The sequence below is a fragment of the Lingula anatina genome, chromosome 10 (assembly GCF_051362555.1).
Source record: "Lingula anatina isolate TDL-2025a chromosome 10, LinAna3.0, whole genome shotgun sequence".
Classification (NCBI taxonomy): domain Eukaryota; kingdom Metazoa; phylum Brachiopoda; class Lingulata; order Lingulida; family Lingulidae; genus Lingula; species Lingula anatina.
The window spans coordinates 4272797-4291568 of record NC_141776.1 but is presented as its reverse complement, the minus strand read 5'-3'; the positions used below and the strand labels follow the sequence as shown (position 1 = coordinate 4291568).

Sequence of the window (18772 nt, the reverse complement as noted above, 5' to 3'; positions counted from 1 at the left end):
GATACGTGGACATGGATGAAAAAGATAAATATAAGTTTATATTTTCTAAAAAAGAAAAAATTGGATGAGGGAGCTAGTGGACTAAAAGAAGGGGAGTAGGGTTCGAAGACTGTGAAACAGCAAAAAAAAAAAAAAAAAGGAAAGGGGACGGAGTTGGAACATTAATACAATATGTACATAGAATAAAATTCAAACTAAATAAGGGACTACGATGGAGGGGTAGAAATGAAATATTTTATAGAAATGAAAGCAATGGTTTTTAAGATCTCCTTTTATGAACTGCATGTATCCGAATATTTTGTAAAATAAAGAGAAGATAAAGAAAAAATATTTTGTTGTGAAGTTTATTACCTGCATGCAACAGGGCACAGAATGGTAGCTAGGCCTATTTTCTTTTTCGTTGAATTATTTTCGTTATTTTATTTAGTTATATATTTATAATTTTATTACAACTGTGACTAGAACTCGGCATCCGTGCGAGGCAGCTTGCGGGTGCTCTATAGACCTTAAAAAATAATATCTTTATATAAGAAGAAAGGGAAAAAACAATTTCGCCTTTATAAAACACTTATAGACATTTATAATTTGCTGTGTAATAATAATAATAATAATAATAATAATAATAATAATAATAATAAAACAGGGAAAATACATTATATTTCTTATCTCACTTTCATTTACTTTTTTTATGGCATTTATTTCTTTGAAAAAATGTTTTATAATGAAATAGCTTACTCACAGACCCGACTGCTCACTAAGACCTCATGACAGGTGGGAGCAGCAAATTTACTGTCTAGTCAACTTAAACTTTTCTAAATAAATTGGAATTCAGAATATTGGTTTAAATATAGGCTAGAGATTTTCTGTTCGTAATATGATAAAAAGAAATTATGATTTTTTTCCTGTCAAATCAGTGCTGTCAAGCGTGTTAGTCATAAATAGGTCAACAGTAGGATCGCAGTAAATGGTAATCTTGTGACACAAATCTGACGCCACAGCAAAAAAAGGGGTTCTTTTGATGTTTTTACAACCGTGAATTCAACCAGGATGCCTTCGACGATGAAAAAGAAGGTAAGGAGATTAAAGAGGACAGTTTTAACCTTTCCAATTACTAAAGAAAGCTAGAATTGTGTTAGATATATGTTACATAAATATGCTTGTTGCAAATGTCGGATGACATCGGTTCGATGACAGCGTGAACATGCACTGAACTGTCATTTTATTGACAGGCCACAGGTCTTCAGATCTTTGAAAATTTTGTCAGCTTTTCTTCATTAAACTTGGCTGAAGTAGGTATCCGGTTAAGTCGGTTTTAAGGAAAGTTATGAGTAGTTAGAGTCTTAGATTTTTACTCTGCTAGCTAAGAAATAGTCAGAAAAGTCATACCAATTACTGGTCTGAGAGCACTGAAAGTAAAACAACAGTTTTTGTTGCTCGCATCCTCTCTGATTGATTAATTTTTTGTCCTTTACTCTCAATGTGAGTACCGGTAAACACTCACATCAAAGATGTTATTGGCTTCTGATGTTTAGGGTTTTTTTAAAGAAATTGTTCATGTCCCTTCACTGTGCTGTGTTTGAGCTCAAGAGAGACCATTTCACAGCAAAATTGCAAACTTGTCATGCTGCTCAAACTGCCTTCTTCCAATGAATGCTCTTTCAAGATCTTCATACTGCCCTTATACAGTGTGGTTGAGAAAGTTACATTTGTAATAAGTGTTGGAATGCCCTCTCATCTTTAGTCCACTTTCAATTTCAATACATGAATCGTGAACTCCCTGTTATGTTTGCTGATCTCATTGGCATTCCCAGGTGTTCACGTAGACTCAAGGTGAGAAATGACACAGTCAGATGTTTGCATTTTCCTTCTGAATACACACAAGCAACAAATGAACTCCAATTCTTCTTTTCTCCAATCTTAAAGAAAAATTAGGACAAGGGATTACTGACACTGCCTAGAATAATAAAAAGTACATTTTCACCAGTAGCATTTAAGGTTGAAAACTGAGGCGACCTATGACAGTGTTTGATAACATGAAATATATTACCAGTACATTTATGTTATACCTGTTCAATATTCAATAGTATTGATAATTGTACAATTCTGTATCTTGTTTTCATTTAGGTGCTGTTGATGGGGAAGAGTGGCTCAGGGAAGACCAGTATGAGGTCCATTATATTTGCCAACTATATCGCCAGAGACACAAGGAGGTTGGGGGCCACAAGTGAGTTCAGTGTTCAATAAAGAACTTAGAAGTAAACATCAATCTGAACAGTTATATACAAATGGTTTCTGGCAAAACTCCTAGTTGCACCTTTATTTTATAAAAAGTGCCAGGAAACTGAGCTCCTTGTCACTGTCATTGTGTGAAAAGTTGTAATTTGCCTTGTTTATTGATTGAAACCAATAGCAATATACTGTATACCACCCCAGTTTCTGGCTTAAGGAAGCAAAATTGGATTTTTGTCTCTTTAAGGTTCATTCAATTTAGAGCATGAAGAGAAATTTTGAATTGCAGAAAAAGTTATCAGAAAAAAAGAAGTAGAATAAAATCATTGTGACATAAATGTTAAAAAGTATTGAAATTCTAGGGTACTAGTATGATGGTGTTGTAAATGGGAAATTCATGGTCGAAACGACTATAATTATTTGACATTTCTCAAAGATCTTGCTTCTTGATGTTTCAGTTGATGTAGAACATTCTCATGTCAGATTCCTGGGTAACCTGGTGTTGAACCTGTGGGATTGTGGAGGGTGAGTGAGCACAGTTTAGAAGTGTTTCAAAAGCATAACTAATGATAAATTTTCTTAAAGTTTTAATTTAAAGTTCAGATTTTGCAATCTGCTTTTGTCAGATGTGTAAGACTGATGAATTTCACTTGTGACAGTAAAAAATAGAAATATTGAACTTCTTTGCAAATGGGTTTTTAGATTATAATTTTTTCAATTGTTTAAGAAAGGATATGCCTTGATGAGCAAGAGTAAGTTATTGAAATTTTCAGATATATTGAAATTTTGCTATATAATGTTTTAACTCACATTTTATCTTAACCACCTCTTGAACATGCAATCTCATGTTAAAACATGACTTAAATGATATTGTTATCACATTAATGTTTGAACTTTTCAGACAAGAGGCCTTCATGGAGAACTACTTTGCTAGCCAGCGTGACAACATATTCCGCAATGTAGAAGTTTTAATATACGTCTTTGACGTGGAGAGTCGCGAACTAGAAAAGGACATGCACTATTACCAGTCCTGTCTGGAGGCCATATTGCAGAATTCTCCAGATGCCAAAGTTTTCTGTCTAGTACACAAAATGGACTTAGTGCAAGAGGACCAAAGGGAATTAGTGAGTTGAAAAAATTGACTGTGTTTTTATAATAATAATAATAATAATAATAATAATAATAATAATAAAGTTTATTCAGCCATTGTATATATTATTATATAATACATAAAAATGGAAATTGTTTTACCATCTCAGATTAAAAAAAGTATTTTTAAAGAGCCAAGACTTAATAGTAAAAATTGATATGTTACGTATAAAATGTAAATTGTTTTCTGCCATGATATCTTCCAATAAACATGTTAGTTAAGATTCTAATTTGGATTTGAATACGGTAGCTTACTAATATGCATTTCAATGAAGAGTTACAGTTCAAAACTTGAGAAAGTGACAGGACAGAGCTTAGAAAGCTTTATTCTTGTAAGCATCTTTTAGAACTTTCACCAGCAGCCATCATGTTTTACAAATGTATATTGGCCGAAGATGTCCAATTTTTGAAGTACTGTATATATATAGGATATATCAGGCAAAGTATAACACTTGTTAGGTTTGTTGAATGTCTTTTAATTTATTTAATTATTTTTCATCCCAGATATTCAGAGAAAGAGAAGAAGATTTAAAGAGACTGTCAAAGCCACTAGAGTGTACATGCTTCGCCACGTCCATTTGGGATGAAACATTGTATAAGGTATTAAGTGATTTACATCACATATGCACTGATGTGAAAAATTTATTTCTTAACTTTTATTCATTTGTGTATTTATATATTATTGTATATATTAATTATCATTTTTCTGTAGAATTCTGGGTACTCCTTTTCACATATACAAGAGAGTTTATGTAACAAAGTTGCTGGATTATATGTTCAAAAATGGGAGAAATTCTAATATGTCCATTCATACATTTATTTATTTGCTTTAAGTTATCAGAACTATGTAAGTCATTTATTTACAAAGTGATAAATTAACTTATAAATTTATTTCTGTTCAGGCCTGGTCATGTATAGTGTACATGTTAATCCCTAATGTTCAACAACTAGAGACCAACCTCACCCATTTTGCCAACATCATCGATGCAGATGAGGTCCTGCTGTTTGAGAGAGCCACCTTTCTGGTGAGATAGCAACCTGAGTCATCAGTAGCTGTTTTTTTTTTTTTTTTCCATTGGAATTGTAATAAGATTTGTAGCTGTGTTAAGTATCTTGCATTTTGAAAATTGTAACTGTAATAATTTACATTTTCTGGCAAAATTTATGTTATTGTTTGAACATTTTATTTTGAATATCATGACTGTTCTAGATATATATAAAAATTGAGCACATGTACTTACTGGCATATATGTTTTCCAAAATATTCTGATAATGCTGAAATGGATTTTCAACACGGGTTTTTCAACCAACCTAACGAGACACTTTAGTGGTGATATATCAAAATACCTTTTATAAACCTAATCATTTCGTAAACTACTTAAGAACTAATGTGGAGATAAGAACAATATGAATCTCTTTCAGGTGATATCCAACTGCATAAGAAAGCCCCACAAAGATGTGCATAGATTCGAGAAGATAAGCAACATCATCAAGCAGTTCAAGCTGAGCTGCAGCAAGCTCGCGGCTTCTTTTCAGAGTATGGAGGTCAGAAATGCCAGTTTTGCCGCTTTTATTGACGTCTTCACATCCAACACTTATGTAATGGTCATCATGTCTGATCCTACAATACGTAAGTAGCACATGCCAGCTTTTTATGCCTTGACTGATGGCAAAGTATTACTCAGAATGGGCATAGACCTTTATGTTGGGAAAATGACATTTGCTGTGGAATTTTCAGCTCTTTTTAAATGATAATCACTAAAGTATGCCATATTCAAAACCATTCTCAGATTAACAATCCATAAATCTGATCAAAAGTCAAGTGTGGTGTAAAATAACTACAGCGTTAAAAATGATTTATATTTGCACAACTTTTTTGCACCCTACATTGTACATCAGTGTTTTTGGTCCAGTCTGAGACCTTTGTTAATGACATTGGGGTCAAAATGTAAAAATATTTTGATTTCCTGTTTTAATTTCAGCCTCTGCTGCCACTTTAATCAACATAAAAAATGCCAGGAAACATTTTGAGAAGTTGGAGAGGGTAGATCAGGGACAAGGGGCCATAGCTGCAGCGCGATAAACAGACACCAGAGGGATGCACTTGATCCAAGAGAAGCCTAATCCTCACCAGATTGTGATAATAACTCCACTTATTTTGGTTGATTATGAAATACTGAACACTCTAGATATGGTGCAATTGAAAATTGGAATTGTTAAGGTCACTTCATTAAATCGACCAAAGACTGAGTTTTCAGCCACAATAATGATGACCAAGATAAGAAAATATTAATGAAGATTATTGTTACTGTAACCTTACATTTGTAGAGGTGAGAAATTCAAGACACTCTTTCTGTTGAAATGAACATCAATCACATCAAATTGTCTTTTGAGAAAGGTATAAAGAATATGAAAGGAAAGATGAATAAAGTAATAGAATCTCTGACGATACATGTAGCTTCCTGTTGTTAAGAATTCACTATTATTAATGTATAAGTATATTTAAAATCTTCACTGGAGTTTTAGAAATAAGATGCAGAATTTTTCTCGGAGGGGGGAGGTAATATTATCAATAAATGTTAAATAATCTATTTTCAAATCACCAATGGTTTTATGTACGAGGGTTGATTGATAAGTAGTGAGCCTCATATAGAAGGGGTACACATTTTACAAGTATTTTTCTTTATTTTTCAACATAGTCTCCTCGAGTATCTATACACTTTAGCCAGCAAATTTTGAGAGCCTCTATGCCACTTTTATAGAAGCCCTTCTCTTGGCCGTTCAGAAACCCCTCCACTAAACGTATGACGTCATCATCTGACACAAAGTGAGTACCTGAAATGGCCTTTTTATATTTGGGAAATAGATAATAGTCAGAGGGAGCAAGATCAGGCGATTAAGGTGGATGTTCTATCAGTTCAAAGCCACACTTGTTGATTGCAGCCATGGCAATGACAGACTTGTGAGCAGGGGCATTGTCCTGGAGGAACAGTACACCTTTCCTGAGCTTTCCGCTGCCTCGTCGACATAAACTAACCAAATTACACCAAACTTCGGCTACACACCTTTAAATAGTCAGGGAATAGAAGGGCTGAAAAGGGATATCCCTGCTTAACCCCTTCCACACGAGGCTCACTACTTATCAATCAACCCTCGTATTGTATACTAGAGTCTGTAACCTTGTGATACGTATTATTGACCATCTTTGTTATTCTGTGAAGTTAACCATGACTACAACAGTTTAACGTGTAACATATAATACCCCAGTGCAGATTGTAACTCCATTTGGTTTAAGGGGCTGTTCCCATAACCCTATTGTACTAGCTGGATGGACCAAACTCTGAGCATTCTCACTAAATTGCATTTAGTTTAAGCAACTTAAATGTCTGACACGTCTCCCTAGGGTAAAGTCGGGAAAGTTTTGTGGCCCATGCTACTGCAAGAGGGGAGTGCCAGACAATTGCATTGATTGTGCCTTAGCGAGAATCCCTGCTGAGTTAGATTGATCCAGCTGGAATGTTAAGGTTATGGGAACGCAGTCTAAGGCACGTGGCCTAGCATGTCCCAGCCACACCCTGTAACTGTCATTACTTCTAGTCAACACGTGTACCTTTCAGTATAATTCAAGTAAAGCACAGTTGCCTACTGCATAGAACTTATACTCATCATATGTTAACAGTAGAATAACAACTATACAAAGGAAACGGATAGTTTGATACTCTGTTGCCTTCAACATTTGCTTTGATACTACATAATTTCGTTAATTGTACATTTGTTGCATTATGGCAAAGATCTACTAAAGAAAAATACATAAGTTATTGATTGACTGTTTAAATGCTATTTTCCGGAAATATTAAGTGTTATATCTCTAAGATATGCTATATGGAACTATGTGGTGGCATTTGGACGGGATTTATGGCACAAAATTTGGCTTAGTATGCATCTTTAAGCGATAACCCATGTTCAATCTGGTATTATGTATGTGCCTGTACATATAAATCGAAGGTACACCATGAATCAGCTTCACGATTGCACTTATCACCTGCTGACGAATGCCGTTGACGAGTTATACTATCATAATGGTGGATGTAAAAAAAAAGAGAAAGAAGCGACTTGCACATATGCCTGCATTCATGATGAAGTATATCTGGCTCTTTTCTTTACACCCACTAAGGTATATTAAATGTTTTAAAGATGTGCCTTTTGCATCCCAAGTTTTCACGTTCTGTACTGATCTTTTTCAAACACTTTTAGACTGCAAAGCAGTCTGTGCATCATTTGAATGTGTCAATTTTATGAGCATAGTAAAGTAAATCTTGTATATGTCATACTAATTGGGACCTGCTATTTTTGTCTGTTTAACATATATGGTCAGTTTTATGCCTATACAAAACTGGTACTAGGTGCAACTGAAACTTTCAGATTTGGTATGTTATATGTTGTGGTTTATGCAAGATTTACGATACAATAATCTATTCATTTATCATGATTACAATTATTGCAAACGTTTTGTCCATCAATGCCATTAAAGAATTAAATTTGTAAATACATTTACACATAAAAAGAATATTTCAAAGTGGATTTAACTTTTGTTGATCTTTATCATCAAATGTCACTTTTTCAGAAAATGAATAAAATAAAAATCAAAAATGATAAACACAAAAACATGGTCTTTTTGAAACATTTTATTTTCAATATATTGTAGTTTCGGTTGAGTTTTCAACATGTCCTATTGTAAAACGAGAGAGGAAGTTGCCATACCATACTGGTACATCTTCACTGCAAAGTTTCATTACTACTGAAACTTAAGGATGTTTTTTTAGCAGAGGGACTTTCAATAGGATGGCTGGAAATTTCTGTATGGCATATCTTAATTGCAGACTTTTGCAAAAGTGCGACTATGTATATGTTGTTTGTGACTTTGACAATAAACTTGAAGCCATCTGCCAGTGTGACAAATGAAACCCTGAACCAAAATGTCTATCTTGATTAGCTTCGAGTTAAAAGTTTGCTAAATAAAAGTCTGACACTCATTGTCTGTCTTAACAGTTATTAAGATGTAATATTCTTTTATGTCCACCAGGCCCTGAGAATCTAAAACCAAAGACAAAAAAATTTTCTGCCCAATGAGTATTTGGGCTACCTAGATAGACCCTGCCACAGAAAACAAATCAACTGCTATAGTCTAGCATCAACATGTTCCTCTAAATTCATCGAGCACAGATGTACACAGCATCCAATGTGTCCCAACAAGAAGGAAATTATTAAAAATGAATTAAATGACCCCCTTACATGATACAACTCACTGTTCACATTCACTCACTCATAACAGATTTATTGTACAACAATTACCCCCACAGTTTATATGATAATCCAGACTGTGGGGCAAAAAATTTCAAAATTTAGTTTTCCAGACAGGCCTGCAACCAGCTACATAAAAGAACCCAAGACCAACAAATTTTATTCTACTTCAATTATTGATGAAGTTATGGTAGTCCATTGAAATAAATTCACTGTCATTGTTCTAAAACAAGCAATTAAAAAAAAAATTTTTTTTTATAAAACAAATCAATGCTTCATTTTTCGTGGACTCCAACTAATACTGACATTGGACTAAAATTTTTAGTCTCATAGTTAAAACCAACTTCAGGTTTCACAAGTTCTTCTGTAAAATTGGCCCTGGGTTATATCTGTAAAGAAATGATGGCACAAGCGCAAGTCACATTCTCTCCAACATTTCACCTTTATTTGTTCACGATCAACACAAACATACCACCTGCGTAAAACCTACATACTAACTGTACACTACAAAACTACCCTCCACAACTTGGGCATTAATCAATTTAACCAGTGATTTAAGGGTTAAATCTGCTGCCAAGTCTGCAATTATTGCAGACAAATGAGTAAGTTACTGCTATATCATAATGTTAAATCATTTCCTATATAGGTCGAGATACAAGTTCTCACAATCTTGATTTAAATTGCGACAGTGCAGGTTGCCTTCAGCATCAGCAATGTGCTGGTTGTGTCTCAGAGAGAGGCTGCTCAAGGTCACAGCGTACCAGACAAGAGGGGCCTCTTTCCACGACAATTTCTGTGCGCCTATGAAATTCAGGGTTATACAGATTTGATCCGACACCCAGCATTGTGTTTACTTAGTCAATAAGCAAAAATTCTGACAAAAGGACCACAATTTGGAATCGAATTAAACACTCTCTTGTCTGACTCGAGTTTTCTTTCATGTAAAACAGCACACGCTTCCCTTTTCATACTATAATTGACAAAAATACCTGGGAGGTAAAAAAATTGATATAAACCCCATTTTAAAGGTAGAAAAAATAAATTCAATATAAAATTGCCATAAATGCTTCACGTTAAGATAATTTTGGTTAACATGTGGTTCCCGCTATGCAGGCCACGTCCACCTATTGGTCACCCCTGGCTCAGACATCCTCATTGCACACACTGGACGATGGTCAGTTATGATATGTCCACGGTCAGTTCCACCATGTCCACTGGTGGCGTCAGAGCAACCTCGAAAAAGACACTAAAAAAAGAAATTATAAAAAAGCATTATTATTTACTATATCGAGTAATTCATATTGTATATATGTATTTTTTTTAAAATTTGTCCTGATGTTCTGTGAATTTAAAAATGAATAGTTTTATGAATAGTTCTGAGACACATTTCTATTTGCCTATCAAGATATTATTGGGAAAATTGTAATGCCTAGTGTGCATCAAAACTTAAGGCTCACCAAATATGGGTATAAGTAAGCTCAGCACCTGTGCTATAATTTAATCACACATTAGGGATGAAGAAAGCCAAGACGTAGTTACTCAGCACATTATTTAAGTACAGTGTGTGAAGAAAAAGACAAAGTGCCACAATTATCGATCTCAACACACTTTCACCTTCTTGAACCCTTTAATAATAAAAGAAAGGATAAGGAACCTATTCTTCCACACACACACATATTCATACCTATGTGAGTATTTAGACTTAATTGTGTTGAGGTTCTTGTGACTTGGGGACGTAAGCATCGTGTTCAGGGCCACCGCGATGGGCATAAGGTGCTCAATATTATAGCCTGTGTAGTATATCATAGTCTTGGACTGGAAAAACAGACACAAAACATAGAACATCTATAACCCTTGAATTTATTTCATCCCCACCCCACAAAGAGTGCAGATTTCCACTAAAGAAAATGTCAAAATAAAGACCTGCCCTGAAATTGTAATCATTTCTTTCAGCCGCTAATAATAATGATTGTCTCCCCTAAATTTTTGTCTTAAATTTCCAATTATTTTTGGAGTTATCTTCTCAAGTAACAAACAAACAAAGCAACACTTATGAAAACAAAAAATAAAGAAAAAAATCTCTCTCTCTCCCTCTCACCCATTCTCCAGTTTTCTTCATTTTCAGCGCCAGCAAAAGACAGGCGGCGGCCATTTCTGAATCTTTGTATTGGATGAACTGGTAGTCCATGAGTGAAGTCTCCAGAATGTACCTGGCCAGAGTGAGGATATTCATGGGCGCTCTCGCACACTGCGGGACAGAGAAGATAATTACATCTGATTATATATACGATAAAAATGTATCATTTACAGTTTTCCTTTCTTTCTTAGTTCTGTTGTCTGCATCTGGTGTCTCATTAAGCTGAAATAATAAATATTATAATGATTATGATAATTAGAACAATTTTTGCATTTCTTATCCTTGATCATTCTAGAAAAAAAATATTTATAAAATGAATAATTTAAAAGTAATGCAAGTTTTTTTCAGCATCTGAACATAGAAAATCTATCATATAATTAAAATGAAAGGTTATTTGAATAATTTAATCAGAACCATTTTACGAGATCCATTGTTCTTTTAGTTCACTTTCATCAAGGACTCCATACACATACCCACCTTAGCAAACCTGCGGAGAAAGCTGTATGAGAGAGGCACACCAAGGTCAAAGTCCACTGTCTTCAGAATGGACATCTCCATGCCCACGAGTTCCTCCCTGTTGTACGCGTCGTCGCAGATGTACAGGAAGTCATCCAGCGCTGGCGGGACGCGCTCCTGTAACATAACACAAAATAAGAGTTTACATAGTATTACATAATTCATACTAGGCAAAAGAATTTTTGAAAGGATTTGCCTTGCTCCTTCCTGCAAATATGAAATGGCCAATTTGATAACAGTGTATAGGGTGCAGTGATGTGAAATTGCTTGGTTTTGTCTTTTCTTTCTCTCCTTTTTTGTTTTTGTTGTTAATGACAAGGGGAATATCTCTGCCGTTCCCATGCAAACACCTGTCCTACTCGTAGGTCTGTCAATATGCACATACAACAATCTAAGACATGCTGTGCCAACTTACATCAAATTTCGCTGCGATAAACATTGCCGTTGACCCGACCAGTTGGAGATTCTCCCGTGTGACCTCGACCTTGGTCAGATAGAGATCGACCAGCTTGACGGCCAGGTACAGTGTCTCGTGGTTCAGCTCGAAGTTTTCTTGCACCTCAACAAGCCAATCCACCAGTATGGCACGCATGTTTGTAGTGAGATGAGATTGTTTGTCAAGGTAACCAGATACCATGAACTTCTCCTAAATTGGATTAACATATGTATATATTCATATTTATATATGTCAAGATTCAGCAACAGGCAATCCAAATTTCACAAATTCGTAAGGTTTTTTATGGAAAAAAGGGGAAAGAAAAAACTCTCAGTGGACCCTATCAGAACTGAAAAAAAAAAAAAAAAAAAAAAAAAAAAAAAAAAAAAAAAAAATTGCCATCAAACTGTTTTTGAGCTATAATTTTGACCATAGCAAGTGAATTTCATCTTTCTTTTATCTTTTGAAAACTCAATGGTCCTTCTCACTAACAAGAAACCTTTTCAACAACTTTTCTACATAAAACAACACCCACCTCTCTTTGTTTATAATACTCAAATATGTCCCTCACATAAAGCGGCACTTCGTATGTGTTCAGCCGATTTTCAGCATCAACATCATCGATGTCATCTGGCACCTGTTAAAAAATAAACAACATTGAACATCCATCTATGCCAAAAATCTGTTCAGCCTACTGACCTCCTCAGCTCACCTTGGCGCAGAATCCTCTGGCCAAAAGCTGATATGAAGGGCGTTGTCTTGAACTCCCCATGGTGAAATTATGTCGAGTTCATTGATATCCCTGATATTTTGTCTTATCAATTTTACTGGTATTGGGCATGGAGGTAGTCATGACAAAGCATAGCGACATATCACAATTATAATATATTGATGTATCATATTTTAACATCATAATGTCTGTATTAAGTCACAATTTAAGTCTCAGTGTCCGTTTTATACAGATAATGAATTCAGATTCAATTGCAGTGTCATACTAATAGTGAATTATGATATAAAGGAGAAGAACTGGTTATTGAAAAAATGTATAAGCTTTTACTTCTTTACTTTACCTTCTCCTCTGTTGATGGTCTTATTTCTTGTGAGAGTTGAACATTTTTCTTGTTCAGAAACTCAATTTCAGAGTCACTGAAATACGAAGATTACATTTTTAACTAAAAAAGATTGTTTATAAAGAAGTAAAAGAACTAAATCTGTGTTTTACCCAGGAGGCATATTTCAACATGAACACCATTATTACGAAAGAGACAATGAAAATCTTTTGCTTAACTTACCTACCAATAATCTTCATCCATATGTATTTAACTATTTACAAATACATTCATTTTCTTTATGTCTTAACAATGTTGATTCAAATCCTAAAAATGTTTTGTTTAATGGTTCCCAGCATTCCCAACAGATGGCGCTCTACTCACCTGCTACTACTGCCACTACTTTCTTGTGAACTGGACTGAGAATCCTGGGTTAGGTCTATCGTCTCGCCAGAATCGTCAGTGATTTTTGTTCTCTGCTTTCCTAGCAGTACGGTGGCTTTTTTGTTGTTTTTGACCATAAGACCTTTGGTTGTCTTGTTTAGAACAGGCTTTTTTGAAAGCCCATTGTGTTTCTTTTCTTTGGCCTGAAAACAAAGAATATGATATATCTGCTGTAAAAATAAATAAGGTTACATGTTTCAGGGCAAGCAGTAGAAAACATTTGCATGTCAGATCAAAAAAAAAAAATAAATTGATCAATTTATAAAATGAATATAAACAACAAAACCTTTTAAAACCATGCAAAAGATGCAATTCTAATATCTTGAAACTTAGTTTCTGACACTTACAGAAAATCTGTCAATCCCTTCTAATACTTTGACTACAATTAAATGACAATATAGATAAATTATAAGGAAATGGTTCTAAATAGTAAATTAAACTAAAAATACATTTGTAAGATCCCCAAAGGCAGTTCTTTTCTTTGGCCCCACGCTCTGCTCCGCCAGTGATCCCTCAGCTGTCCGCTTGCTTCCTGCTGTTGCTGCTTTGTCAAAGTGAACCTGAACGACACCAAGTGATTTTTTTTTTTTCATTTTATATGTGTATATTAGTATGTATATATGTGTGTGTGTGTGTACTAGTAGAACATTTGGTTTATAAAATGGAGATGCTCAGTCTAGTAAATTTTTTTTTGTTACAATACTTTACTAAAATCACATACTTCTTATGCGTAAAAACATATTTAGACCAGAACCCCATAAATATGAGGAAAACACAAGTATTACGGTAAACAGAGCCCAACTGTAAATCGGTTATGGCAACTGCAATAAGGTTGAAGTCAATTTGAATTTAAAATACATATATGCAATTCCCTTAGATAATGCTTACCTGTTTTGACGTCTTTTGACCCAGCTGGTCTGTAGTTAAAGGTCTCAAAAATGTTCTTCTCGATGTCATATTACTATTTGGTTAATGTTTTCAAAAAATAATTGTTCAACTAACTCAGTGACAAATATGCGAAGTTTAAAAAACCTGCAAGTTTTCGCCCTCTCCTGGTTAAACTTGCAGCCCCATCTTTCCCGTATCAATCATATCAATAGCTGGGATCGATAAGTAGCTAAAATATCCGTTGTAAATGTACTTGAAGACCAAAACAATGGTGGCGAAATATTTTCGCTAGAATATCAACATTGCATTCGCCGAAACACGTTGTTTGAATTGAAATTCACATACACCGGAAGCCGCTGTTCTCGTGTCTGATTGGTTGACCTAGTTAATTTCCACCAATCGTGTCAATTGTATATTTACCTGAAACCTTTTCACAACATTAGTTACCTCTGCTGCTATTATTTTCCTGATTTATTTTTACACATATTTATTGCAATAAAAACGAAACTACTTTTTTGTTAATATCAACACCAAAAGTTGACAAGACATGTTCTCTTCTTGAATTGAAAATAGTGCTTTGCATAATGTGGAGTCGCTGAGCCGTAATTTATGAACAGCCGAGCAGTCCAACGAGGTCGGTGCTTGTATATATGCTGCACGTATGTACATGTAGATTTAACCGCAAGTCAGCTGCATTTCGTGAGTAGACTATATAGATATTGTACAGTGGCAGTGCTGAAGTCCACAAGTAATAGTTACCACAGTGCATTACCATACACAACAGAACGGCTGTGTGCAGTTAATTGCAATCTGAGCGTTTTTATTTATTTCTTTATTTTTATTTTCATTTTCCACGTCATTATTTCTTTTACTACATGTACATGTACTGTACGTGTCTGTGATGTACAGTGAAGATTTACTCATTTAGGACCGGGGTCTTTTCACCGTCTTTTAATTAATATTGTGACAATGAAAACATAATGACGTGAGTGGTATTAATCCTACACTGATAAGTCAAATGTTATGTTATACAATTTGATAAAAACGATGCGTTAATTGATAGTACTGTACGTATTAAAGAATTTATATTTAAATTATTATCAAACAGGACAATATAATACGGAAATTATTATTAAATTAATTATTCAAATTATTCTATGTTTACATATTTTTGAATGTCCGATGTGAAAACACACACACACACACACACACACACACACACACAAAAAAAAAAAAAAATATATATATATATATATATATATATATATATATATATATATATATATATATATATATATATATATATATATATATATATTTTTTTTTTTTTTTTTTTTTTGTGTGTGTGTGTGTGTGTGTGTGTGTGTGTGTGTGTGTGTGTTATTTCACATCCGACATATTAGGTTAATTAAAAAGACTTTCTGTCTCAATTATAAACGTTATTATTTACCTTATATTTATTCTGTTTTTATTTAAAGATGAAAACACCAGTGGAAGTATGGAAAGCAAATCCAACACAGAAGATCATATTGCCCCAACTTCAGATGGTTTATCAGATTCCCTGGCTGTTTCTTCCTTCAACTGCTACCGTGTAGCTAAGACAGGCTGCATGGTATTAATATGGGTAAGCATGGTAAGTATGATAGTTTTTTAAATACACTACAGTATATATAAAAGATACATGTAGAGATAAAGCAAGACAAATAGAACATTAAGACACTTGTTGTAAAGAAAAATAGTAAATGTAAAATTAATACAGTGGAATATGCTTGGTGCTGTTTATGATGTTTTTTTTTTTGTCTTTTTGTGTGTGTGTATGGGGGGGAGAGTTGATCCCTGCAAGTTATGCACACCGTGGGTCTGCCATTGAAGCATGTAAACAAAATAGATTCTATAGTGTTAATTGTTTTTTTATGTGATTTTGTGTCAAGACATTCATAATGCAAGATGTAGTACCATGCAGTTGTATGCTACAAATTTTTACGATTGATATTTATATTTCTGTAGTACTAGTACATGTATTTACATACACCTACTTTTTTCTCGTTGCTTCAAGGGTTTATACTGCCTAGTCCTTGGTCCAACACTAATTGACCTCATCCATCATCTTCACGTCAACTATGAAGAACTGTCGCACGCTGCTCTTGTACGATGCATCGGTATAATAATTGGTTCATTTGCTGGAGGATTTCTCTGTGATAAGTTCAACCACCATGTGGACTTTATATTGGCAACAGCACTGTTTTTGTTAGCGGGATCTACAGCAGCAATTCCATGGGCTCCTGGGCTGGTAGTGCTAGGGCTGTGCTTTTTTGGGCAGGGGCTAAGTCATGGGTCACTTAGTGCAGGTAATATGACTATACATTTATTGAATATTGTAAAGAAATATGTCTATGGCAGGTCGATCTAGGGAGATTGACGACGAGGTTAGTGCACTTGGTGTAGTCTACCCCCTGCCTTGAATTTGGGCATTACCCTCTTCTCCCCCAAACCTGTATAATGAGGAAACGAGACAAAGCCAATTTTTCATCCTTGTGCCGTAAGTGTAATGGTATTTCTGCCCACCTGCTCTTTTTCATATTTTCTTCCGTATTAGCCAAGGAAAGCAAGGCAGTAATTTTTCTAGTCTTGCCCACATAATTCTGTACAAATTATGAAGCCACTGCACTAGTACTGGTATGCCTCCCATCCTGCTGAAGAATTTTTATTCTCAAGTATATTACATAACCTTGTGCTATTTTTCAAATTCACTCTTATTCATGTCTCAGTTGGCTTTTGAATAGAAAAATAGGTTGTCTAAGGAAGAGTGATCATAAATTTTTATCCTTACAGGTGGGAATGCCATGGTGATTGCAATGTGGGATGACAAAGCTGCGGCGCCACTTCAAGCCGTCCACATGGGGTTCGGACTCGGAGCTCTGGGCGCCCCGTTAATCGCTGGGCCATTTCTTTCCCATTGTACCAATAACACAAATGGTACCCTGCATCCACATGATGGATATCTAAGCCCTTCTGCGGGGTACCAGAGATATGACTCTGATGTCCATTGCAGTGAGACACATATCCAGTACACATATGGGATTATCGGGGGGATTTGTCTTCTCACGTCTGTCATTTTCTACGTATTCTACATTCATTCCAGAATTGTTCATTTAGACTTGTCGCCACGAAGTCGAGACTGTCGTGAAGAAAAACATGTCAAGGACATTGTTAATCCAGCTTCCTGTGCACAAGGAAATAAAGTGCTTGGCATACAGCTTCTGGGCCTGCTTTTCCTGTTTATGGTCGGGGATGTCTGCAAAGCGGGCGCAACTAATAACTACATGTTCACCATAGCAGTGAACGAGATGCATTTCACAAAACCTACTGCCATAATATTTAATACTACCCTTTATGCAACAATTGCAGTGGGAAGATTAATTGGAATAGTCTTCGCCAAGTTTGTCCGGCTCGACATTTTGTTAATATTGGGAGTTTTATTGAATGTTGGGGCCCAGACAGGCATATATTTATCGTTGAATTGGAGTTTTGTTTACTTTTGGGTTCTTTCCAGCCTTTACGCTACTGTAGACAGTCCCATGATTCCTCTGTGCATCGCCTGGGCAGACAAATATCTGGACGTCACAGGCTGCGTTATGTCATTGATGGACTTTGGGATAAGTATGGGTGACCTTACAGGCACCCTGGCCGCAGGTCATCTCTACGAACATTACGGTGGTCGAGCAGTGTTGCTATTGACAACGGGGAGTGCTGGGTTTTGCGTCTTGGTAACGGTAACTATGCAGTTGATTGGTTGTATCAACGGCAAGAAAGCATCTAGACAGGAATCACGGAGTGTTATAGCTGAGAATTATGAACATGATGAAAGTGACGAGAGAACGCCTTTGATCAATTAGGCTTTAAAGGTACACGAATTTTGCGCCTTAAAAAAGAAAAAAATTCCTGGCAATTTTATAGAAAGGTTAACTACACAGTATATCCAAAGCCTTTGTAAAATGCAATTAATGGGTGAAGGGTCGATTGGAAAATTTATATTTATGTAATATATTTCAGTGCAAATTGTTGCCTGCTGTTCTAAGATACAGGATATTTTGTCAATTTATATATATTTTTTATCTATATTTGTGCTCACAAAGTGAAAACACAAACTTAATTTTGAAGGCTCAGAGCTGAAAATGTTGTCCATCTTTTTTTGTGGACTGGATAACTGGCTTTTATATTAAATAACACTATATAAGGACCATATACAATAGACAAAATTAAATTTAAAATATACTAGCAGCATAAGAATTTTTTTTTTAAAGAATCTTAAGATGAGTGTAAGAGTCAAATCTTAGGTATACTTTTTTTGTCAGTAACTTGCATTGTAATAGCTAACTGCACTGCCTATACTGGTGTTTGGTTTCCAAAAACAGAACATTGAGATCTAGTTTCAGTTTGTTTGTGATTTTAGTGCATTTTTGACACTCTGGGTTTCAGGGTTATGTTAAGACTCACATTTATTATTAGCCTCTATTTTCTATAGCACCCAAAGTTCCAGAGTTCATGGATATTTGGGGCAGGAAAAGTAATATCTACATTTGTTTAAATAAACTTGTTGGAAAAGTTATGACTCTTGTTAAA

At 35.0% G+C, this 18772-nt stretch overlaps 3 protein-coding genes across 7 annotated transcripts; 2 read left to right on the top strand and 1 right to left on the bottom strand.

Annotated features, from left to right (window-relative positions):
- Window positions 1–921: 921 nt before the first annotated feature.
- LOC106167121 (ras-related GTP-binding protein A) lies at window positions 922–8661 on the top strand. Its single transcript, XM_013545823.2, has 8 exons — window positions 922–1071; window positions 2125–2224; window positions 2688–2754; window positions 3131–3353; window positions 3883–3978; window positions 4281–4403; window positions 4801–5008; window positions 5361–8661. The coding sequence occupies exons 1-8, from the start codon at window positions 1048–1050 to the stop codon at window positions 5459–5461; spliced, it is 942 nt and encodes a 313-aa protein (XP_013401277.1). The 5' UTR covers window positions 922–1047; the 3' UTR covers window positions 5462–8661.
- Window positions 8049–14510, bottom strand: LOC106167119 (G2/mitotic-specific cyclin-B3). 2 transcript variants are annotated; one of them, XM_013545822.2, is made up of 10 exons: window positions 14150–14508; window positions 13711–13821; window positions 13202–13404; window positions 12839–12914; window positions 12304–12405; window positions 11748–11978; window positions 11294–11449; window positions 10778–10927; window positions 10364–10494; window positions 8049–9925 (listed from the first exon to the last, which is right to left on the bottom strand). In XM_013545822.2, exons 1-10 carry the CDS (start codon window positions 14216–14218, stop codon window positions 9859–9861), a joined length of 1296 nt encoding a protein of 431 aa, XP_013401276.2. In that variant the 5' UTR covers window positions 14219–14508; the 3' UTR covers window positions 8049–9858. The 2 variants fall into 2 exon arrangements, with proteins under 2 accessions (XP_013401276.2, XP_086852725.1); XM_086996599.1 differs by lacking the exon at window positions 10364–10494 and having other exon boundaries at window positions 14150–14510.
- A 131-nt stretch (window positions 14511–14641) lies between these two features.
- On the top strand, window positions 14642–18758 carry LOC106167123 (sodium-dependent glucose transporter 1A). Of its 4 annotated transcripts, none has more exons than XM_013545828.2 (4): window positions 14642–14848; window positions 15628–15773; window positions 16206–16497; window positions 16982–18758. In XM_013545828.2, exons 1-4 carry the CDS (start codon window positions 14800–14802, stop codon window positions 18043–18045), a joined length of 1551 nt encoding a protein of 516 aa, XP_013401282.2. In that variant the 5' UTR covers window positions 14642–14799; the 3' UTR covers window positions 18046–18758. The 4 variants fall into 4 exon arrangements, with proteins under 4 accessions (XP_013401282.2, XP_013401279.2, XP_086852724.1 ...); XM_013545825.2 differs by having other exon boundaries at window positions 14648–14848; window positions 15628–15782; XM_086996598.1 differs by having other exon boundaries at window positions 14833–14947; window positions 15628–15782.
- Window positions 18759–18772: the final 14 nt, after the last annotated feature.